At 33.1% G+C, this 25,533-nt stretch overlaps 1 protein-coding gene across 4 annotated transcripts in view; it reads right to left on the bottom strand.

Annotated features, from left to right (window-relative positions):
- The window catches only part of LOC125060262 (four and a half LIM domains protein 2), a 152,501-nt gene that overhangs the window by 33,244 nt on the left and 93,724 nt on the right, over positions 1-25,533 (bottom strand). For 2 of the 4 annotated variants that reach the window (XM_047665069.1, XM_047665067.1), the window contains 4 exons: positions 18,837-18,984; positions 17,902-18,115; positions 16,555-16,658; positions 16,218-16,361 (listed from right to left, as the gene is read on the bottom strand). In XM_047665069.1, the coding sequence (XP_047521025.1) occupies positions 16,218-16,361; positions 16,555-16,658; positions 17,902-18,115; positions 18,837-18,984 (610 nt within the window). Of the gene's footprint in view, positions 1-113; positions 798-16,217; positions 16,362-16,554; positions 16,659-17,901; positions 18,116-18,836; positions 18,985-25,533 lie in introns of those variants that run through there. The other 2 variants (XM_047665066.1, XM_047665068.1) reach the window with 2 other exon arrangements.

Genomic DNA, 25,533 nt, shown 5'->3' with positions numbered 1-25,533 from the left:
CATGCATAGGGGTTTTAATGGTCTGTGGAGACAATGAAAGGAAAGCTACGTCACTACAGAGCATGACTGTGACATGACGGATGAGGTGCAGTATAAAGACACTTAATATTAACCTTAAATAGTTTTCGGTGTAAGCAACGTCTTCAATTTTATCGCCGTCGTGTGATTGAAAGTTTATTTCGGGTAATGGAGAAGTGCTCTTAGGTATGTACTCCCACGTCAACTTATCTTTATTGTCTTCGCCGTTGTGATTCTTATCTTCGGAATCATTCGTATCTGAAACGGTTTCAGAAGAAGTTGGTGATACCTTCTTACTTCCAACACTGAACGATTCCGCCGCCTGTGAGATTATAGTTTTCGTCTTTGTCGAATACCTTTCGGGTTTATAATCACCGTTTGCTCGGTTATCTTCAATGGAATCTTGGCCAAAGCTAGATATTTTTGTCGAGAACAATAAAGCTGTTGAATTAGTTTTGTCGCCGTAAAATTTAACAGCCGCTGTCTTAATGCATCCGTCGTTATTTTCAGTTAAATGGAGGTATCCCTGACCGCATTCTATAGTCCAATCTCGATTTGCTGCCTTTCGGAGAAGTCTCGTATAGTATTCAACTAGGTCTTGAAAATTTGGCTCGGCTTCGGGGACGATTCCGCTTAATATGTGTCTAATACATTCTACGGCTTCGTTGAACCCAGCGTAGGTTAGAATAACAGATAATAGGAGACCCATTGTCACTGGTCACTGGAGAGGTAGGGTGAAGATAGGGCTGGGATCGGATGCAGCGGTCTCTGGGGCAAGATATGAACTGAAATTAAAAGATTGCACTTGCCAAAGATTGTGTCCACATTTAGAATTGCGTTTGGCATTGTGACTAGATGTAGGAACGATTGTTTAGTTAAAATATTCGTCATGGCTTTTGCACAGCGAAATAATGCGTTAATATAGCTGTTCAATAAAGAAAGTCGAAAATAACAAACATTTCTTTTGAGTAATGAGAAATGTAATAAAGAATTTGTATGAGACTTGACATTGAAACTGTGTCTGGAAATAGTTTTCAATCCACTAAATCCAGCGTGAGTCATCGACCTCATGAGGATAAAAATCGAGTTACTTGCGCACGCGCCGAGCTCTCGAAATTTATTAAAAATGGCTTCCAAATTTTACGCAGTAAATATTAATTTTGTCATTGTGCCAGAAAATTATTACCATCAAAGTATTTAAAAACCAAAGGAAATATTGTAAATATTTTTTACGTGGGATATATCTATTATCATAAGATTTCTTTAGACTAATTAAGATAAAAATATTATTCGTCTTCTCAAATAGATTTATAGATTACTAGCAGACCGGCCAAGCGTTGCTATGGCTAAGGTTTTAGTTATATTACATAGTAGCAAACTATTCAAGGGAAACGGTAGGAGAAAACCAGTCATGGGGAGTGGGGACCACCATGCTTTATTAGTGGTTATGCCATTAAATTGTAACTTATGTGAAACGTTAGTACTTTCAACACAGCGCCATCTGTTAGAATTGTGACTATCAAATAATAAACAAATATTTTGCAATAAAATAATATTGCGGGTATAAATTGAGATGTAAGCTATCCTATCTTTTAAGTTAGATCAAACCACACACGGTGTGCAAATTTGATTGAAATCGGTTCGGTAGTTCAGGAGTCCATAGCGGACAAACAACGTGACACGTAATTTATATATATTAAAACATACAAAATATGGCTGTCTAAAATGTTTCGTCAGAGAAGAATTAGAAAAAGAAGTCTCAGTCTTTTAGCATAAACAATTAAACATGTTAGCTACAATACTACTATATAAATATTAAACTTGGTCTAATTCCTTTTATAACAGAAAATGCAACTGGTGCCCGCTGTATATTATTTTGATTCAGAATGCGCCGGAACGCAGTAACTACCGATACTAAGCAATCATAAAATTTAAAAATCAAAACGAATTATTATTACTCGTACGGTTCCTGGGTCATCGGGTTTCTTTAAATAATACTACAATATAATAAGCGAAATAATGAAATGTTAATTGCTATGTAACAAATGAATGCAATGTAACAGTTGAAGAGAGTACCAAACGTCTAGTTATACTCTCGGGGCGTTACTCCGACGATTTAGGAATTCGCCACGCTTATAAAAGAAAGCCTAAGTGAGCAAAATGTATAGCCTTGGCTCATTACTTATTATAATTCCTAAATACTTATCACCTATAGTGATTTCATAGTGACTTTTTAATATTCCTCTGTATTTTATACTTCAACCATCGCGTTGTAAATTTCGTTTAAAATTAGCTGAGATGCAATCTGACGTCATGATTATTTGATTTACATTTTATTGTTTTGATTATTTCAGAGGAAGGCTGAATTAGAATATAACATATCAATTATAATTAAACGTTTGACTGAAATTTAAAACAAGGGAGTGTAGTGCAATAGAATTAAATATACTATAGTTTCATAACTATATTAGTTAGGGGGCGTCCATAAATTACGTGAGGTGTTTTTTTAAATTTTCTGTACCTTTCTCCCCCCCTGGTGAGATGTCGTGAGATTTTATTCAACCCCCTCCCCCAACCCCAATCTCACGTGAGATTTTTCGAAATGTGGGTTTCTTACGTAAACGCGTAAAAAGCTATAAGCTCTAAATAACACAGAATTCGTACTATTGAGCCCGAAGAGCTCAAAAACAAAATAAGTGAAATGTTGAGCGTTTAGGTATTGAGTTAGCGGGAAGTTGCAGAGATGGCCTTTTAAAAAAATTGCGTGATATTTGCCGAGACCCCCCCTCTCTCCAACGTAAGATTAAATGAGATTTTACTCGACCCCCTCCCCCCCTTAAACACCTCACGTAATTTATGGACGCCCCCTTAGTTAATTTTTTTATATTAAGCATAAAAAAATATTTAACGTAGTTTATAAGGATTTTAAAATTTGTTATGTGGTGTAGCCCTTCAGGCATCAAGGTAAAATCCCTTAGTGTTTTTTGTTGATGTTTTCTGTACTTCTATATTATATATTATGCAATTATTTAAAGGAAAAAAAAAAATGTTTCATTTACTTTTTTTATTCTTAACCCATTAAAAGACCGCTCTAGCGATTTTTAAAAAATCTTTGCAATGTATATTTAACCATAAATTGAAGAGCTTTTTAAAAAGAAACTTGTTCAACCGCCCAGTAAGTACACTGAAATCTGACGCAGGAAAACAACTGAAATAGTTCAGTTATCTAAAGGCCGCTAGACAAATGACAGACATCGATTCAAACGCACCTAAACAAAACTCTCAATAATTGATAAAATAGATTTAATAAAGAGAAATTACTGAACAGCCAGTGTCAGTATGTTCTCGTAGGATTATATTTATCACGGCAGTCAAATAGCTATTAGCAGACGAGGTATGTATAAACAAACTAATGTGAGTAATAATTATGATGCATAATTACGTAATATGACAATAATGAGAAGTAAATGGTATTTAATTTCAATTCAAGCGTTTCTTAGACTATATTTATTATGTTGTATTTTTATTGAGTGTGTTTTAATTTTATAATAATTCTTGTTTTCTAATTTATTATAAATCGTTTATTATCAAAGTCGGTATTTTGTATTTTATACACGGGAAAATCTATATTATAATACTTTTGACTGTTTTAAATAATTAACATTATGTTTTTTGATTCAGAGGAAATAATTGTGACAAAAAAATCCACATTTTGGATTTTTCGGTTTTTTTAAATACAGAATTATTTATTATTTTTTACAGTTATCGTATATCAAAGTCGTTTCTTACATAAATATATTATGTTCTAATATAATGTGTGTGTATAAGGGTGTAAAGTTTGTGATGTCATATTTTTTTGTATAATTTTACGCATACACATTGTTTTAGAACTTATAAACGTTTATCATTCTAGACGGTAATCAATTTCTTCCCGCGTGATTAAAATAGACAATAGTACAATTTAGCGATGTTTTAATGATCATCGCGAGTAATCTTTCCAATGACCTTGGGATAAAGTGAAAGTTATCCTCCGCGTACGGAGTTAGCCACGCGCGTAACTCGATACGCGATGACGTCACGGGCGGGCCGTGCGCACGAGTGGACCGCAGTAAATCACACTGAACCATTGATTTACAATTAGTTAGATTACTTAAAACTTAATTAGTAGAGTCAAACGTTTATCGTGAAATAAAACATTTTATAAATTTTTTATCGTCGTAGTAATGTCGTAATAAAAAATTCGTAACGAAAATCGTTATGTATGTCAACAACGAAAATAACGGCAGAGAGCATTGAACGGCGGCTTTCAAGGAGACTATTATCAAGTTGCGTAGGAAAACAAATGTAGGTTATATGATGTGCCAAGAAACGCACGTTTTTATAGTAAAGCTGTGCTTAGGAAATTGAGTTTTTCATTCAAGAAACTTATCAATGAGATAGAGGAAGTTACGTACGTGATTGTCGTGTCACTGTTTTAATCACTTCCTAACTGTTTTACATTGGACAGGAGGCAAACAAAGAGACGGGTTACTTTGGATAAAGCGATAACCGCCACCTATGACACCTGTACACATCTGGACACGCTGGGGGCTGGTGTTGCCAACTTTTCAGATGGTTATGGTGGTCATGATGGTTTTCAATGGTACGATTTCTTGAAGTCCCCTTAGTCGTATCCTCGTTCGGAAATTCTTCTAGTGGCAGCTGGTTCCACTATTAAAAGGTGCACGGCAGAAAGTGCCTTAAAATCGCTATGTAGAACGTCAGGCGTTGAGGTGGAATGGATGGAATCTCGTATTAGTCTCCAGGTCTGATGGAATAAGTCCTTCCCAGAATACCGGTAGGAGATGCTGAATTGTATTTTAGGAACATTAATATTTCCATAAATTGCGAATTTATGTTATATCAGAAAGATACTGATTTTCCATTATAAAAATTGAACTCAGAGAATGTGCGGAATGGATTTTCTTCCGCAAAACGTGGGCTTTGAGGTTGCGTTAATTTTTTTTGCTGACAACACTGTTTAATATAGTTCGACAGTACTATATAGTTAATATGAAACAAGAATTATGTTAGTTCCTATAACTGCCACACCGGTCCTCTTTCCGTGCACACTCAGAAAAGTATTCACTCATAGTACGGGAAAAGAAACACTTTTATAAACAAAAACTGCTAACTAAGTACTCAAAAATATAATCCCCTAGCTGTTGTTGATAAAACGAAATACCGTTTCAACATATCAACGGTAAATAGCAGCAAATATTAAATGCATTTAAAATGTTTTCCACTGGCCAATGTCGGTATGCGAAGTGACAAATTAATTACATATGTCATCACTCCAGCTTATTTCTGGAGTTGTTTACTTTCGGCTGAACCATCTTGGTTTTTATAGACTTGTTTATTTGATTGTATTAATTTTGTTACAAATATGTGATCCGTTTAATACAATTAAATCTCTCAATTACAACAAATAATAAAGAGTCCGAACTAGAAGTATTTCCGAACCAATTTGATTTAGGGTCCCTTAAAGAAAAGAGCAATTCTTAAAAGGCCGGCAACGCACTTTTTTTATTGATAAAGCTTAGGCTCGGCATACTGATACATTGGTAAAAGAACCACCATTTTTAATGTGACAAGCACTTATAGGCAAACATGACATACACGAAGAGATAATACAATTATTAAACATAACAATCAAGATTACAAAAACTAAACAAAAATCAATTTTAAAGTGTGAGAGAAGCAACTATGGATATTCAGACCTAGCTCGCTTATCATAACGCTCAATCTGGACATCGGTGAGCTTTGTCCAAAACGCGTTCTTCGGAAAGGAGGGACAAATGGAATCATGAGATGCCTGGGGTATCTAGAGGCTTGTGAGCGTACTGCCAATGTGAGAGCCCATGGGCGGTATCACTTAACATCAGATGGGCCACCTGCCCGTTTGCGTGGCTAACTGGTACTTGCTGCTGTATTATAAAATTCCAAATTTAATTAAAAATCATAAAATCTAACCCTCAAAAGCCACCGGTATAATTTGCCTGTAAAAATTAGTACTTCTACTAGCGCCTATAATGACCCAAGATTGTAATACGAATTAAACTTTCATCTTAAAATTCATCATAAAATAATATTCTGCGTATTTTTGTCTTGAGTGCCAATTTTTTAAACAAATGTATCGTTTTAGATTTTCCATGAAGTCATTGACTTGCGACGATGCCAAGATCCTACATAAAGCGATTGACAGGTTCTGCTAAAGTGCCAATCGATCAAGTTCGGGGCTAGAATGACCTGTGTTGACGCTAGCGGCCATAATATCCAATTTAAGACGATTCGTTCTTCATAACGCGGCTATAAGCTTTACATTTCTGTCATTTTAACCGGCTTGTTTCCTTATAATTATTTCCTTTTCTGTACGAAAAAGTCTTAAGCGTAGAGAGACAAATTTGGTAAAAAATTCAAAAGCGACGTGTGAGGTAAAAAATTAGACAGTGACGCTCATTTGTTATTCTCAGCATTTGTTTTGGTAAATCAATTCGATTTGGATGATTTTAACAGGATATGTAAAAATTCACTAACAAAAGCTGTTTTGTAATCATTTCTTGTAAAATGAGTTCTTGTTCAGTCATGGGGGTCCATTTATGCAGAGTTCAAAAACAGATTATGAATTGTAAGCACGCTAGGACATACCCGTGAATGTAAATCTAGCATTCTGTTGGTTTTAAATTGATTAATAATTTCCATTATAAATAAGATTGTATCGGTGAATTTAGAACTTATCTCGCGCAGTATATCAAATGCTGCAACGACCTTTGCAGAGTAGTGTAAAAAAATATAATAGTATATTTTTTATGTACACCTTTGGTTAAAATCTTTAAATTATAATAAAGTACAAAATAACTGTAGCGGACGTTGTTTACATTTAGGCATTTTGGTGCAATGTCAAATATAACGGAGAATTGAGAACTTATAATTTATTACGTTATAAAGAACGTAAACGTAACGCAAACATTGTTTAAAACCGTATTTTTTAAATTCTATTAATATTAATAATGACGTTTGATATTTACCACGTGCAAACATAACCTCTAGCGGCAAGTAGCAAAACTATAAAAATATGTTTGTATACACAGATACATTATATAGTACTATAAGCCTTCTCTTTAGTTTTAAAATACGATAAAAAGTACCATTATTTTTATGAATTGGACACATTTTTTAATTGCAGAAATGCGCCATCTATGAGGGAGTAGATAAAACTCTTTCATATTTTTAGTACTTATGTAAAATCAGTATTACGAGTATAAAACTTCTATTAATTATTTAATCTATAGGAAATAGTTAAATATAGCAAATACAACAAGTCTTGGACTCAAAATAAATGACATACATAGATTATCACCTACTTTCAATCAGACATTTAAAAAAAATGCAATTTGATGCCAAGTCCAAACATTTGTCCAGCCATTAGATTATTATTATGAATAAGAAAACAACAAAATGACCGCCGGCATGTAGTTATTAGTCAGACATTATAATTAAATATTTATTCATACATACTGATCCCGCGGTTATCCTTAAAAACAAATAAATAGACCATTTTATAACAAATCGTTAACAACTTGATTTGACCTACCAGCGCACTATTAAATTACGGTACTACTTACAAAAACACTCACTCAGAAGGCACTAGTAAAACTTTGTAACTTTGGTCTGGAGACGCGTTCACATTCGTAGTTCGAAGAGTATTAAACTAGCAAGCATTAGTTCGCGTGTTAATTATATTTATTGCAACGACAACTTCAAAGAGATCGAACGCTATTTAGAGAATCGATCTTAGATCGCTTCCTCGGTGCGGAAAATCGATTTTTCGAGTAAGATGTCTTGTCCAATTATACTGACATTTAAAATATGCACGACATAAAATTGTTGATTCTAAATTTTCGGTTTGAATGCCTCTTATAGATGTCAATATGTTAACGTAAAATTGTAAATACCGTTAGATTGTAATCTATCTCGGTACTGCTTACAATTTAACGTATTAAAGAAAAAACTGTTTAACTGGATTGAAGTTATGTATTGTTATAAATCAGCGCGCGAGGTGCGTACCGTTTCACAATTTGACGATTTCACTTCGATAGATTATAATCTACCGAATAATAATACGTTAAATTGTAAGCAGTACGTTGAGTTCACAATTTTTCGACAGTTTACAATCTCGCGAGACAGATTACAATCCAACGGTTTTTACAATTTTACGTTGACAAATACACAATCAAGTTATACGACTACTATTCATTTCTTTGATTTGCAATATTAGCATGTTATAGTATCTATTACAGAATATAAAAGCCCTTGGAATACACAAATGTGTTTTATATGTGTCTATGATTGTGTTTATTTAAACACAAACATAACACAGTTGACGATTAGTAGGGTAGAGCGGGGCTAGTTGAGCATAGGGGCAAGTTGGGCAATCGAAATATCTCGGAAACTATTCACCTTACGCGGGAGTATCATATAGCGAAAAGAAGGAGTCGTAGGAGAGGTAATCATCGCACGATAGCTAGTGGCAGCTCGACGAGTGAGTGAAGTGTCACGGCGTTTTGTTTATTTTGTGACCAAAAAGTAAAAACATTGTTTATCGCAAGTTTTCGTCTGTCTTTGTCAAATGTTCTCTGTTTTCAATCAGGAGAGTGTTAATCTTTCAGAAGATTATTGTATTTTTGATTTGTAAATAGGTTTTGGGTCTAATTCTAGGCATTTATTTACAATCCTACTTTTCTTTTAAAATTCTGGGTTGGGGTAAGTTGAGCAACTATAGCTCAACTAACTCTACGACTTAAACAACTGATGAGTAATGAATCTTTTATTTTTTGTTTGGATGCGGACTTACAAATGGAAGACTACAAGATGTTCTTACACTACTGAATACTTAAATAATGCTGCAAAGACTGTCCACGATGAGGGAAAAAGTGTGAATACCGCCGCTAAAGAATTCGGTATTGGTTGACTTTTAAATAAATTAAATGAAGGTGATGATTCATTTATGGGCTATACAACACCGAGGGAAGTATATCCTCTCTCACAAGAGAACTGTTGAAAAAATTCTTGCTACAAATGGCATTTTTCTCCAAAAGACGTCCGTCGCCTTGCCTAAGAGTGTGCTGAAATTCCACCAAGCTGAATTGCAAAAAAGATTTCCGGAAAAGAATGGTTGATGATGTTTTAAAAACAATCGTAGCTATCCATACAGAAACCAGAACCCACCAGCCTTGGTAATCTTTTTTAGAAATTATCGGAAGTAATGGATAGCTATGGATGCTCATGTTTTGTTGATTCTAGTTTCGGTTAAATATACAAAGAAAATTTCTTTAAATTTTGTTGTTCTGTCAATAAAAGACTATAAATGTGTAACACACTGTCTAACACATATTTTATTTCATCTCAAGTTAACATAGAACCCATGGTTTGGCCTAGACATTCTTAGTGCTCAACTTGCCCCATACCCTTGCTCAACTTACCCCACCTATGGGGTACATTGAGCATACTTGACTTTCTGCATTTAAACATCTGTAGCTATTATATTGGACTTGTTACAAAAAAATACTATGGACACATTTGTTAAGGGATAAATTACTAATCCATCAGGACACATAACAACTCATTGAGACTTATCATTGAGGAGCTCCAAGCAAGTGAAAAATTGCTCAACTAGCCCCGCCCTACCCTATATGAAGACATTAATTCCAAAGAAATATATAGATTCACTAAAATCTTTTTCTACTATAATATAAACCTATCAACGACTAAATTGTAAGATGAATTGTTCAATGAGTTCAGTGTAAATAAGAGTTAGAACAAAGCTTAGCCATGTCAACAAAAGACACAAGATTGTTTAAGCATCTTATAGACAAATTAAAATATATTTGCTGATAATTTGTGTTAATTTAACCTGAAATAATAATTAAACCGAAGGTTTAATCATGGAGTTATGTAGCCATACAATGCTTTGGAATCGTCACTTTATATATATTTTTTTGTATAATACAAATGAAATAAAATAAAATATGTTTATTATTACTTATTCCACGTCATTAAATTTGAATTTGTAGGCATCCCTACTCATCGGCAAAGAAGACAGAGGGTGTAGGCCGAGAGAAAAAGCCGGCGTAAAAAACTCTCGGTACTCTTTCTACTTTAAAATAGCAAATCATAAAACAACACTTATTTTTAAAAAAATATCGCAAATTAAGGATGTGAGCTTGCTTATACCCAAATTTTTATCGTCAGTACTCAAACTGACTTAAATTAACAAAGCTATTCTTTAGCTTTTGTTGAGTATACTCAAAAACAAAATGTGTTTTAGTAAATTTAGATATTATTCACGACTGTACTCAACTGAAAGCTAACCCAAATTCGTATAGAAGAGTATAATTTATTGTCCAAATGTAATAGTTGGTCGAGATTCGGTAATGTAGTCATAATTTGGATAATCTAGGCCACCTTTTGATAGGATTTGGCGGACGATATGTATTAAATAAATTTTATAAGAAATATTTAATTTGATAATTTTAAGAATTGTAGAAATTGACAATAAAATAGAAAATCATTTGAAATTTGCAAATTACTAAATAAAGTTTTTCATACTATAATGATAATTTTAATGACTTGTAGTACAGAGATTTAAATGAATGACTTAATTCTACGCCGGCGTAAGCGCAGCCTATCTGTTTACTTTATTAACTGAATCGACTCTGAGTAAAACTAAACTATAAATTTCAATCAATTTTCAATTAATAATAATTATTAATATTTTGAAAAACGTTTGAGTTTTTATGAACTAACACTTTCATTTGTTCTTTTGTTTTTATTACGTTTTTTTGTAATATATTAGATAACCACAAAACGTTAAAAGTATTAAACTAGGCTTATTAATTGTCATAGACCTTCACAGATCTGCGAAAGCTGAAACTATAGAGTATAGACAAGGACAAAGGTTGACATCTGGGTCACAACTAGACCTAATATTTCGCGCCATTTTACATTAGTTGTGTTGTTTATAGTATTTTTTCTTAGTTATTTGTAATATTTTTTTTAATGTACATGACAGTGGATACAAGCTTTTTAGTCGTAATTTGTAATTAATTACACGATCTTGGGTTGCCTGGAAGATTATTTATTAGTTGCATTTATTAGTAGATTGCATTAGTTTAATATTAATCAGAAATATATGTTTATACAGTTTATGAAAAAGTTATATGAAAATGTATATTTAATTTGACGATTGTGTGACACACATGTTCATCTGGTAGTTAGTTTTGTATGTGAGGTTGTCTTTGTCAAAATACTTACATTTTCCACAGTTAAAATATACCACAGATATGTTCACCTTTTATTAAGATTAAAAAATGCGAAGGCGAGTTTGTTTCTCGCAATGTGTAGAAATACTGAGTCAGTATAGACATGATTAGGTGTGAACTATTCTGCACAGTATGTTGGTTTATTTTCGTTTTATAACCGCAACTTCTGGTAACTTTTGGGCAGTAACAGAAATTCCATGTTTGAATTAATTACGAGGATATTGATATTTTCCACGTCACCAAAGGATGTCAGGAAATATTTGAAGAGGCGGGATGACTGTGACTTTGTTTAGCAGTAAACATTTAGTTTTTCTTTGAAATATTAAGTCTTAATTGTCGTTTGTTTAATAAAATTTTAGTTTTCTTCCATTTTTACTTACTTATGTTTTCTGTTTTATATATATTGTTTATGTATGTAATCTGTTTTGGCTTTGTATATTGTCTAAGTGTTTTGTTTTATAAAATGTATCTATAAAAGTTTAACTAAAATCTTGTCTCGAGTGGCAAGCAATTTATCACATTATCACGCACATTGAGATACGTTTTAGAAATATGAAGCTAATATATAACCTTTTTGATAGTATTAAACATCAAGTGTTTATTTTCTATAAAATACAAGTAAATAAAAAATACATCAATAACAAATATTGATGTTTAAAAGTCAGTCACGTGACACAAAACGGTCACAGATTAGGCGAATCGACGATGACGTACTATGACAGTAAAATATGTCTTCGTCTGTCTAATCCTAATCCAATCTTGAGAGTTTAAAACCGTCGAAGACTCTTCGAATGGATATAATATGTGTATGTAATTAATATAAAATGATAATTAACACGTAACTTGACGACCTGCTTAAATGTTTACAAGCATGGCGCGTGCGACGCCATCTTGCCTGGAGGAACGTTCTAGTGAATGAAAATTATGTTTAATTTGCCAATATTCAATTAAAAATATAGTTTGTACCGGTTCTAAACTCACAAATAAATAACCTGAATTGATTGAACCTCTTGGCAAACACGTCATTCTTCGTAAACGTGCGATTTTATTTATATCTATCTAATGAATTAGTTAAGTTTAAAATATGTCTTTAATAATTAATTTTCTTTAAAAATAAAAATAAAATAAATATGTTTATTATGGAACATAAGATACATGTATCACTTATTCCACGTCATTAAATTTGAATTTGTAGGCATCCCTACTCATCGGCAAAGAAGACAGAGGGTGTAGGCCGAGAGAAAAAGCCGGCGTAAAAAACTCTCGGTACTCTTTTAAAATATCAAATCATCAAACAACACTTATTTTAAAACAAATATAGCAAATTAATTAGAGGTAGCCTGTCTAGCACTAGTCCCAGGCCCTTTTATCAACTAGATAATCGTTGACTTTATAGTAAGCCTTTTTACACAGCTTTTCTTTAATACATTTCTTAAATTTATTGAAAGGCAGAGATAAAAGAGCCTCTGGGATTTTATTAAAGAAGAGTATCCCTTTCCCCAAAAAAGAATTACTAACTTTAAACAGTCTAGTACGGGGAAATTGCAGCCTGCGTTTGTTCCGTGTATTAACATTGTGCGTATGTTCTATTCTAGTAAACTTATCACTATTTTTGTATACATACATAATATTTTCATAAATATATTGCGAGGGAAAGGTAAGTATATTAATTTCCTTGAATTTATCTCTAAGAGATTGCCTACATTTTAAATTATAAATTGCACGAATAGCCCTCTTCTGCAGGATGAAAATAGTTTCGACATCAGCAGCATGACCCCATAATAATAAGCCATAAGTCATTAAGCTATGAAAGTAACTAAAATAAACAAGTCTAGCTGTATCGACATCAGTTAGTGAGCGAATTTTTTTAACCGCGTAGGCTGCAGAACTAAGTCTCTTCGCCAATCCGTTAATATGAGGGGACCACTGAAGTTTTGAATCCATGGTGATTCCAAGAAATACAGTTGTATCATCCAGATTCAATTCCTCATCGTTTACAATTGGTCTAGTATCCATAACTCTTGCATTTTTTGCAGAAAATTTGATGCATTTTGTCTTTTTTGCATTAAGTAGAAGGTTATTCATACTAAACCAATGGACAATCGAAGATAGAGCATTGTTTACATCGTCAAAATTTGTTATTTGTCGTTTGATTTTAAAAATCAAGGACGTGTCATCAGCAAACAAAACTATCTGATGTTTTCTTTCTGCGTTATGATATAGTTCCCCATTGTATTGTAGATTAGAATTTTGAATAGCTATTAAATATCAAAATTCAAAAGTCTCATAAAATCAACTTTGCAATTTTCTAAATGTAATTTGTTTTTGATACTGTATTTTTTGTCCATTGCGAAGTTGTTAATCTTTATAAATTTTCTCCTTAGCTATGTTTAGAAATTTTACCTAATCAAAATGGAGACGCGATACAAGCTGCCATTTTTTTCCTGGCATAAAACACCTGAACAAATGAACAACGATTACTCGACTCGGCATCTTGTTTATACAATGTATCTTAAGATTGTCTGTTAAATGTCAAGCGGATAGGTAGCTAATTTTAGATGAAGAGCTTCGAAAAGTTAAAATTTTTATTCACCGTTTGAAATTATCTTACATAAATTAGCTAACGAAACTTATAAATAAAAAAGGGTTAACATTAATGACACTTATTTCCTATGAATTTCTAATCAAAATATTAAAGTTAGTAAGTAAGTAATATTTGAAGCATCGATGTAAGGTTGGTTTTCTTGTACGTGTGAATCAAAAGCTACTGGACTGTATTATTCCTGAGTTAGGTTTCTTTATTACCAAAATCTTAAATGCCCAGCGGATACTGGCTTCTAGTAAATTAAATAAAAAGCATATACGTCGCTTCGAACACAATTAGGCCAGGTTCACACGGCATTGTCCTGCACGTTTTTTTACAGTATACGTCTTAACTTGTACATAGACCCATTCACACGGCGTTTGTACTGCAAAATATCGTACACCGTTTATACGATCAAACGAATACTCAACGGACTTGTCAAGCAAATCGAATGAACTTTAACGTTAATTCGGTTTAAAGGGGCACATAATATAGCTCTGTCTCGTTCTCGCTCACTGTCAGGTGAAAGTACGTTAAAAAAACGAATAAAAGAAATGCAGGACAATGCCGTGTGAACCTGGCCTAAATGTTTGTTGCCTACAAAAATTCTTTGAATGATAAAATATGCTCAAAAATAATTAAGCTACTATGCATTGATCACGTTCATATATTGAATCGTTAATCAACAAATATTATTAATAGTGATTACAAGTTGGCAGCCCCCAGCTTCCTATATAGAGACAGACCGAAATAACATGCAAGTTGCATAATTATGAATCATTACAATTGCTGAATAGAACGCGAATTTTCGACAAGATGTGATCGATCAAATATTTATTTACAAAAATACATATCTTTACAGTAACAGCTAATAAGATAACATCGAAAAAAATATAATAAAATACATATATGCATAAGTATAATGTATATATTAACAATATAACAGTATTTATATACAACATACTAACTTATAGTATTGACAATTTTCTTTACCTAGTACTAATTAAACATTAGTAAATAGAAAATTAAAACGAATTTAAAAAGTTTGGTCCCTGCGGCCGCGGCCTCTCGATGTATTGCGAGGAAATGCTGATATTATGATAAAATGATATTGTGTATTTTACAAAACACATAACATACACAATATCTCTCCTCACTCACTCTGCGAACATTTTATAACGATAAAATATGTATAAAATTTCTCAGAGTTTCTTTGCTTGTTTTGCTTAAGGCGCGTTCCTAACAATTTCAGCGATGATTTTACATATACATTCATACTTGCATACATAAAAACCAAATCAAGTATAGTAACTGTTCACTGATCGGTCTCTTTTTATCACAGCGTAAACATACGTTAAGAGATAGAGGCAAATTCGTACTTTTAATTGTTTAATATTTAGAAATAGTACCTAACCAAGACAAGTCGGCGATCAGATTTCTTTATCTGACGCCGGTTTCCTCATAGCTTACGAGTAAATATCAAGAAACATCCAAAAATTCAAAGTTCAGTTACACGATTGAGCCAGGTCAACACAGCCAATATGTTTTGCTTAGGGTGTAATGAAAGCATTTTGAGTTCTTTAATATACAGCGGATTTAGGTTTCCTTACAAATATAACTTTTTATATAAGCATTGTAACTCCAGAACCTAACAGTCGTATGCATTTTAATTAACATAACACCGAGCAATGACTAAACTATCTATTCCCAGTAGAGTTATTGTCAGAGCACACATTGTTTTGATTAAATTTGTATGGAATTTATTTTTATATTATTGATCTATAACTCCTGCGGTTTTTTAAATTGGAATAAATTTAGTACGATATTTTTTAATTCTTTAATTTGGAAATTTTAGTGTTCAAGTAACGTAACGAATTATGGGAGGGGGGGGGGTCTCCTTTTGTAAAACGTTACGATGCGGGGCGGGGATTAAATTACGCGTTATTGTTAATATATTTTTCGACTTACACCACATAATAGTAACTAAAGAGTCACTAGGTGGTCACGAAACGTTTTACTATACTTGGGTACAGTACTATACTTGGGTACTGAAAAACGTTACGGCGAGTTACATGGGGGGGGGGTCACTAATCTCCAAAATTTGCGTTACGTAATACTTGAACGCTCCCTTACATCGTAACGCTGGTGGCCCGGTAGTAATCTTTAATTCACGTTTAAAGGTCACAGCAGTGTATAACAAAAATTAAAGTCAACTTGGTGATGGTATAAACTCTGTTTTTATAAAAAGTACTCACCTCGTCACAGGCATGGCACCTAGGCTTCAACCGTTCGTCATAGTGCCGGATGCAGAAGAGCCTGCCATCTAGCGTGCAGTAGGCGAGCTCCACCAACAACTCGTCACATACCGAGCACGAAAAACACGAAGGATGGTAATATTCCTAAAAAACAAATGAATTTGAAACTCTTATAAAAAAACAAAATTTATTTTATGTTTTAAAATATTAATGAAATTGGGCGTCCTGTCATCTAGTGTCAAATAGTGTAACTAAAATAAATCTTCGTTCTCAGTAGTGTTTTATTAATGAGCAAGAGGTGGCGCTTATTCTGAAAAAGTAATGAATATTTCTTTACCTCTTCTTCGAGCTTTGGAGCCTGAATAACAATACTGCCGGTACGTATTTGTTTCAAGCACCCATAGCAGGTTGTTGATATTCCGTGATATTGACTAGCGATACCTGTAATAAATAATCAAATGTTAAATGACAAACGTAGAATAATCCCCGTAGAAGCACACCCGTTCTTAATACAGTAATTTTATTCAATTTGGGGATAAGATTTTAAACGATAAAATTGATATGATTTTATATTCTTTCAATAAGAAAGGTATTTTGTTTTTTTATATATACACTAGTGGACCCGACAGACGTTGTCCTGCATGATATTTCAAGCAATTAGTAAAGCAAAGTATGAAAGTACCGACTGCAGCGCCATCTGGCGGGCTGATTTGTGAATCTAAACCATTCCCAGATCCCCTTGAACACACACAAAAATTTCATCAAAATCGGTCCAGTCGTTTGAGAGAAGTTCAGTGACATACACACTCACAGAAGAATTATATATATAAAGACTAGCGACCCGCCCCGGCTTCGCACGGATGCAATGCTGATACTAAATTCAAAGTGCTATAGAGTATAGGGAGAACTGCGGCCTCCGACGCGCTGCGTCCCGCAATTATTAAATTTGTAATATCATCGAAAATATTCATTTAAATCATATGCTGTAAAGGGCCATATATCTATATTAAATTAACAATTTATTTAAAGTATTTAATTGGATAAGGATTTATTCTGTATTGGTTAAAATCGCTTCGAAAATTAGCCATTATTTGTCGTAAAAAGTAAATGACAAAAAAAAGTTATTGTGGGTTATCTATAAAAGATAGACATAAACCATCAAGGACTTTTCTGTAGACCTTTTCAATGTTTACAATACTTAGTACATTATTTTGATAAAACTCGTAGGGTTCAGCCTGCGTTTGCAATGTAAGCGGAAAAAATGTAATTATTTACGACATCACATTAGAAACCTCAAAAATAACAATACTTCTTCACTATTTAATGGATGTTATTATACATATAAACCTTCCTCTTGAATCATTCTATCTATTAAAAAAAACTGCATCAAAATCCGTTGCGTAGTTTCAAAGATTTAAGCATACAAAGGGACATAGGGACAGAGAAAGCGACTTTGTTTTATACTATGTAGTGATATTTGAAGCGTCTACCTTACATTAAAATTACATACATTTAAAATCTAAAAGTAAACCTAAGTATTGTATAATTAATGTTTTATACGCAGACTATATTGGTCCGTGAAACGAATATTCAATATTAGTTATAAGTTTTTATTTATCAGATTGTCCTGTCCTCGGTTTAAGTCCAGAGACGGTGTGGGGTAGAAAACCTAGATGGCGCTTACCTATATCCAACGCGATTTCATTCCTAGCTGCAACAAAATCTTCGAACTGCTTATGGTGGGTTTCGTCTATATTTCTACAATGTTCTAGTGATAGATCCTGCTTTGGGAGCTGAGTCGCAAGGGCCCGTGTTCTCCACGCGCGCCATGCTGCTGTACCCGTTGCGCCTCCTATTGTTGGGGCACGCTCGGCTAAGGATGACCAGTACAGTTCTGTCTGTAAGGAGAAACATTGTTAAGTGTATAATGTAACGACTGTCCTACTTTCGAAAGAGCCAGGTGCGATTTGGAGCTTGATAGCAGTTGTAAAAATTCGGCTATAATTGTCAAATATTTCAAAAATATAAATAGTACAAGAAGTAAGTGGGCTGAATTTTGCCCATATCGTTGGAATAGTTATTGCCCGAGCCCGGCGGGAGACGCCGAGCCTTTTAAGCAAATAAAGTCCCTTTTTAGGAAAAGATTTGACACTCCCCTGCTGTCTATCCATAGATCAACTACGCGTGCTTGTTAGGTTACTACGTAGGTCTTATAATAATATCGTAACAAATTTCTCGATCTCACCTCATCTTACGGAAGGTGAGAATTTAAAAGGGGGCTGAACATTTCAAACAAAAGACGACATAATGACGCGTCTAGTTTTATTGTCATTATAGTTGTGTATGTCAAAGGTTAAAGATAGACACACGATACATGTAGGAACGGATCTTGACAACAATGAAACGAAATGCACCTTTTCATCTTTTATTTCTATATGGATAATATTTTTCTCAGGCGTTTTACAAAATAATCACAGCTTCCACGATAAGCGAGCTATGGACCTCGGGTAGGTATAAGAGTTTTGAAAATTAATATTACGTATATACCTACGCATGCGAAAAAAATACTGTATTTTAATTATTGGGTGCCGAAAAACTTTCATATAAAATCGTTAGTACCTGCTTGGCAGTGAGTCCAGGTGGGCTGTTATCGTATGCATGGTGACCACGCGTTTCCCGAAGACCAAGTCGGTCCCTGACTGAGCCCAACTCTTCATGGTACACCGAGTGCTTCAGACGATCGCAACCACATGACTTGCATGTTTTCCTATAATAAGAAATTAATAATTAGTTTCCTAATTCACCATATTCCTTTTTATTTACCATTTAATTATTGTGACTCAGTTAACCTTTTGATTGGCATTTTTTTGAGCTTTTTTGTTAATTCTTTATGCACTTCTTGTACCCTCTGTAGGTGTTTCTTTTTTATTGTTTCACATTAGGGTTGCCTGGAAGAAACCGCTTGTTGACGATAAGGCCGCCCGTTGCCTTATAACTTATGTAACCTGCTTTTTATATTTTATTATATATGTATGATTTTGTATAAGGTAATAAAGTATAAATTAATAAATATTTCTGAGACTTAGACTTAATCACAGAGTAGACCATAATTGGATGGCCTTTGAATTACTTATTCTGAATTAAATACAGATAAGAACAGTGAAGAGAGAAATGACAAGATTAGAGTTGGCTTTTGCCGAAAAGGAGAGTCACAGGAGAGCACCCTTAAAAATTTACCTCTCCTAGGCCTAATCCTATTGAATCAAAGTCAAAGTCAAAGTCAAATCGTTTATTTCAATTAGACCATCTAAAATGGCACTTTTGAACGTCAAAAAAAATAAAATATAAAGATGATTCTAGTTGCCCCTTCCAAAAGGTAGTTTCGTGTGGAGAAGAATGGGCAAGAAACTCCACACTTACTCTTTTAAAATAGGTTTACAATATTTTGTTACATTTGTTAAATAATTATATGTGAAGACAATGTACTCTTAGAATAAACTACTATACTAAAAAAGTTAGTATACATGTTCCTCACATATTTACAAATATCGAAACCGTAGACTATTAACATTAAAGAGTAATAAAAATATTTAAAAAAAACACAACAAAACAGTGTGTGAGTTAAAAAAATAATAATAATAATAATTACATTTGTAGCATTAAAGCAAAAAATCAGCAACCAATTTGATTTTGTCCAGGCTATAGAGCCAATCATAGGATTGTCCTATGGAGCAGGACCAGCATGTTTCCAAGCATTCTTATCTTGAATATAATCATCTAATTTGTAATATGCTTGTTTACAAAGTGTACTTTTAATAAAACATTTAAATTTTCGTTCATTTAGTTTTAAAATGTCACAAGGTATTTTATTGTAACATTTCACACAGTACCCCATAAATGAATTTTGAACTTTGGCTAATCTGAAAGATGGTTGAGCTATTTTATCTTTATTTCTAGTACTAAAATTATGTCTTTCATTTATTTTACTAAAAAGATGTAGATTCTTTCTTACATACATAATATTTTCATAAATGAATTGGCAAGGTACTGTCATAATATTAATCTTTTTAAATAGTTCCCTGAGAGATTCGCAACGACGTAGATTATAAATGGCTCTGACCGCTCTCTTTTGCAAAATAAAAATGGATTCTATGTCAGCAGCCCGACCCCACAGTAAAATGCCGTAAGACATTATGCTGTGAAAGTAGCTAAAATAGACCAAACGCGCAGTTTCTACATTGGTTAAATATCTTATCTTTCTAACCGCATAAACGGCTGAGCTCAGCCGCCCCGCAAGAGATGTGATATGAGGTCCCCATTGTAACTTCTCGTCTAGCGTGATGCCTAGGAAAACCGTTTGATTAATAAATTCCAGTTTTCCTTCATTCAACATTATGTCACATTCCTTACTTTTAACATTTGGCAACGTAAATCTAATACATTTAGTTTTTTTATCATTCAGTGCCAAATTGTTTACCGTAAACCAATTTTGGACCCGAAGAATAGAGTTATTCACGTCGTCACGATTTTGTGACCGTCGATCTACTTTAAAAATCAATGATGTGTCATCTGCAAATAACACCATCTTCGGTTTATTCTGAACTAATTGGGGTAAATCATTTATGTATACTAAAAAGAGGAATGGACCCAATATTGAACCTTGAGGAACGCCCATTGTAATTTCAGACCCTAACGAGTTTATGCCGTTAACCTGAACTTTAACCTGTCTGTTTTTCAAGTAAGATCTTAGTAAGTCCAGAGCTTTGTTCTTAATCCCGTAGTGATTAAGTTTCAGCAGAAGAGTCTCATGGTTTACGCAATCGAACGCCTTCGAAAGGTCGCAAAAGATTCCAATGGCATCTTGTGCTTCCTCCCAAGCGTTAAAAATGTTCTTGATTAGGGAGACACCGGCGTCAGTTGTACAACGCCCTTTGGTGAAACCGTACTGTTGTTCATGAAAGATGGAGTTTTTATTAAAGTGACATAACATTTGATTGAGCATTAACTTTTCAAACACCTTACTGAGAGCTGGCAGAATTGACACAGGTCTATAATTATTGGGTTCTTTACTATCACCGGATTTGAACAACGGAACTACTTTACTGTGTTTCATGAGATTCGGAAAGACTCCTTGGTCTATGCTGGTGTTAAATATGAAAGCTAAATAAGGCGCAATAGTTTCGATGATAGAACTACAGACTTTTACAGACAATCCCCAAAGATCTTCTGTAGATTTAATTTTAAGATCTTTAAAAGCTTTCATAACAGCCTGGGGGTTTGTATATTGAAATCGAAACTCCGTAGGGCATGCCCTTACATTCTTCGTAAGTAACGCAAAAGAAAGTGCGGATGATGAACTTAAAGCTTCGGTAGTTTTAAAGGGAATATTGATAAAAAAGTTTTCAAATTCCTGAGCTATTTCTGCATTTGAGTTTATTGGGCCATGTGCAGTCTCTAAGTTAAATTCAGTATTACGCTGTTTTTTTCTACCAGTTTCATTATTTATTATTTGCCAGGTAGTTTTTATTTTGTCATCCGCTGATTTTATTTTATTACTAATATACAGTGCTTTAGCAATTTTGCACACACTTTTAAAAGTTTTTGAATATTTCGCAACATGCTGATGAAAGTTTGTATTTTTTACATGTTGCCTTAGGCCATACAGTTCAAAAAGTTTATCCCTGCTCTTACGAATACCTGGAGTCGCCCAATCACTAAATAAGAACTTGGTGTAAATACTTTTTGTCTTTTGTGGAACAATGTCATTAAATTGCGATTTTAACAAGGTAAAAAACTCCGCATAGAACTCATTAGGGTCCCAAATATTATTAAAGTTTTGAACACACAATTTACTGGTCAAGGTATTATTTAATTTCTCTAAATTTTTACATGTAATTGGCCTATACCTTATTTGAATTTTTTGTACAGGTATGTAGGCACAAAACGTTATTGTTTGTCCACTGTGATCAGAAGGCAATTTATTAACAATTTCTTTATGTAAGTAATCACAATTACAAAAAATATTATCTATACAAGTGGCAGAAGAAGCTGTCACTCTAGTTGGTTCCATAAAAACATTAGACAGATTAAATGATTTAAAAAGACTTATTAATCTGATACTATTTGAGTTTGTTTCTAATAAGTTAATATTAAAATCACCACTTATGATGATTGATTTACTACTAGTACTAAGTTTTTTTAACACATCAATCGTAAACAATAATTTTGTATTATTAGTAGAAATTATTTTGTTACGCTATCGATTACTAATTAGTACATTGTATATGCGTATGCGCAGACAATGCTTAGTAATTGAATTCAAAGCAATGATCCATGTCAGATGATCCAGACATCCGTTGTCGTTGATTGATATTAGAAGACATGTTATTGGCATATATCTATATGAAGTCTTCATATATATACTATCTTCATATATATATATATGAAGTCCTATTACCCCCCCAATTGGGTATGGGCAAATGGATTTCTGCATCAGTTTTGCCTCATAAGAGCAATGGTCTCTTTTAACGTATTCATTTGTTTTTGCTAACTTTTTGATATTACGCCCTTTGAGAGCTTTTTCAGTTTTCACAAAAATATATCGTTTGTTTTATATAGGAAACGTATTCAATTTTACGTGTTGACTGTGTACTTATTAATAACCTTCAGTCTTAAGAGTTGAAGTCATAATTTTAATTAACAATAAAAAAATATTGGTTGATCGTAGATGGGTGAAAATTAAAGGTTGTATGTATTTTTGTATGCTGTATCATAAAAAATAAAAATAACTTATCTAAAAAAAACTTAGGGGTGGACCGGACCACCCTTAACATTTAGAGATGTGAAAGATAGGTAGTAGCCGATTCTCAGACTTACTGAATATGCATAAAAAAATTCATAAGAATCGGCCGAGCCGTTTCGGAGAAGTATGGTAACGAACATTAGATGATAAAATAATGTATATTTCATATTTGAGGCTTATTTATCCTGACTTGTGGAGCTGTAATCTGCATTGCGATTGCAAACAGAATGTCGAGTGCAACGCAAATAGCTCCCCCCATTTACATACATATTTCACGTCTAAATATAACGCACTTATACATGAGACAAGTTTTCTGTTTTAGCCGCGTATAGATAAATAAAGATGGTAGGGTAATGCAGACTGCATGCTGTATGTCACGGCGCTTTAATAAGACTGTGATTAACAAACATCATTATCTTTACAGATATAGTTTTAGATCACACACAGTCCTAAATTTACCAATTATTTTACAAAATCTTACATCTAAAATGTGTGATAATTAATGTTATGTTAAGGATAAGTTTCTCAAAAAAAAATTAAATAGAAATTTTAAAAAATACCCTAAAACATAGCTCTTCTTTCTAATTTTGAAAAAATACACTAAACATAGTTTTGTCTTAATTCTAGTTTTGTATATTGTAATTCCACTGTCAACATTACAATTTCTTATTTGTATAGATTGGTCACTCCAAGAGAATTAAAGAAAAATTCATAAAATTAAGTGCCCTCCTCAATATCCGTACTATTATTATATAATTAAATGTATTAAACGATAACTAATTTCAAACAATGTACAACCGCACATTCTATTGTTTTTAAACCAAACAGGTTGTATGCTCACCTGAAGTTAAGTGATAACGAACACTTTCATTGCCAGAAGGCTAGCAAGTGCATCCTTTTAACAATTGGTAGGCGCTATGCACTTTCAAACTCAAACTCAAAATATCTTTATTCATCTAGGTAAACAAGTACACTAAAACGTCAAAAAAGAAGTTAAATTAATTGTAAATTTACATTTACTACCAGTTCGCAAGTCAAGGGCGTAGAGCGGACAAGAAGAACTGGCAAGAAACTTTCCGCCACTCTTTTTAATCGCTAAGTTTTGAGTCATACAAATTGTTTGAACTGGAGCAAATCAATCTCAAGGATTAGGATCATTTAAGTACTAATTACGTTGAACGAGGGCTTTGAATTTATTTAGTGATAATTCTCTAATTTCGCTAGGGAGTTTGTTGTAAAATCGAATATAATTTCCATATAAGGAGTGGTTTATCTTCTGGAGCCTGGTTGGACATGCACTCAAATTAGTTCTATTTCGCGTATTATACTGGTGATGGTCACCTTTTTTTTAATTGTTTATATTTTTTGTACATCTGTATGTACTTGCTTCAAGAATATATTGACCAGATAGTGTCATAATATTTAATTCCATAGACTTAGAAGATGCTGAGACCCCACATCATTACTATTACTAGTTAAATGCTTGTGGTCCTACATCATAAGTAGGTTAAATTGACGATACGTCATATTAGTAGTCAAATGAGTCAGAGGAAAAGATAACACCCGCAGGAAACAACGTTAATTGATAAGAATGTTTTTATTCCGGTGAATGTTTTAATAGACACAACACTACTTAGAAGCGTTAATTAAGAATGTTAGAAGCTTTTTAAGATGTTAAGTCACCATAGATCTAATTGGGAGAGGATATAACTAGCTGACCCTGCAAACGTTGTTTTGCCATGTATATTATTTCCAGGAAACATTTTTTAGTTCAATAAAAATAGCTATCTTCAGTAATAAAAAGTAGGGGTTGATCGTAAAGGGGTGCAAATTAGGGGTTGTATTTATTTTTGTATATTGTATCATAAAAAAATTGTATAAAAAATAACAATATATATCACTGAGGGGTTTGAAAGATAGATAGTAGCCGATTCTCAGACTTACTGAATATTCATAAAAAAATTATAAGAATCGGTCGAGCCGTTTCGCAGGAGTATGGGAACGAACACTGTGACACGAGAATTTTATATATTAGATTAATCAAAAAGATTGTGAGAAATCACTTGTATAAAACGGAATTATATCGTTAATCAAATATACAGTATTTAAAATTTTCTTTAACTACAATAAAAATAATTAAAATTTAAAAATGTTGGTCCCTGTGGCAGTGTACGGTACTTTTAACGCTGGCAGCATTTTCTCGCTGTATGCGACACTTATTCGTTGAGCGAGGAAAGCACCAGCTCTGGGGTCACCGGTACTACAAGTCTACTCCAAAGTGCTCCAAACAACACTTTTTTATTAATTTTAGTAAAATAATGTTCACTTCGAACGATTTAAGTATGATTTCAAAATTATTATTAATCATTTTTAAAGAAATAAGTTAATAAGTACAAATAATCTGGGATTGTACAAAGTAATAATAACAATAACCTCGTAAGTAATAACCCTTTTTCTATAATAGTCCGTAAGGCGTAAACATTTTAAAGAATAATAATTTTAAATAATATATAA

This window comes from Pieris napi, chromosome 21, assembly GCF_905475465.1.
Source record: "Pieris napi chromosome 21, ilPieNapi1.2, whole genome shotgun sequence".
NCBI classification, from domain to species: domain Eukaryota; kingdom Metazoa; phylum Arthropoda; class Insecta; order Lepidoptera; family Pieridae; genus Pieris; species Pieris napi.
This window is presented reverse-complemented; position numbering and strand designations above follow the sequence as displayed.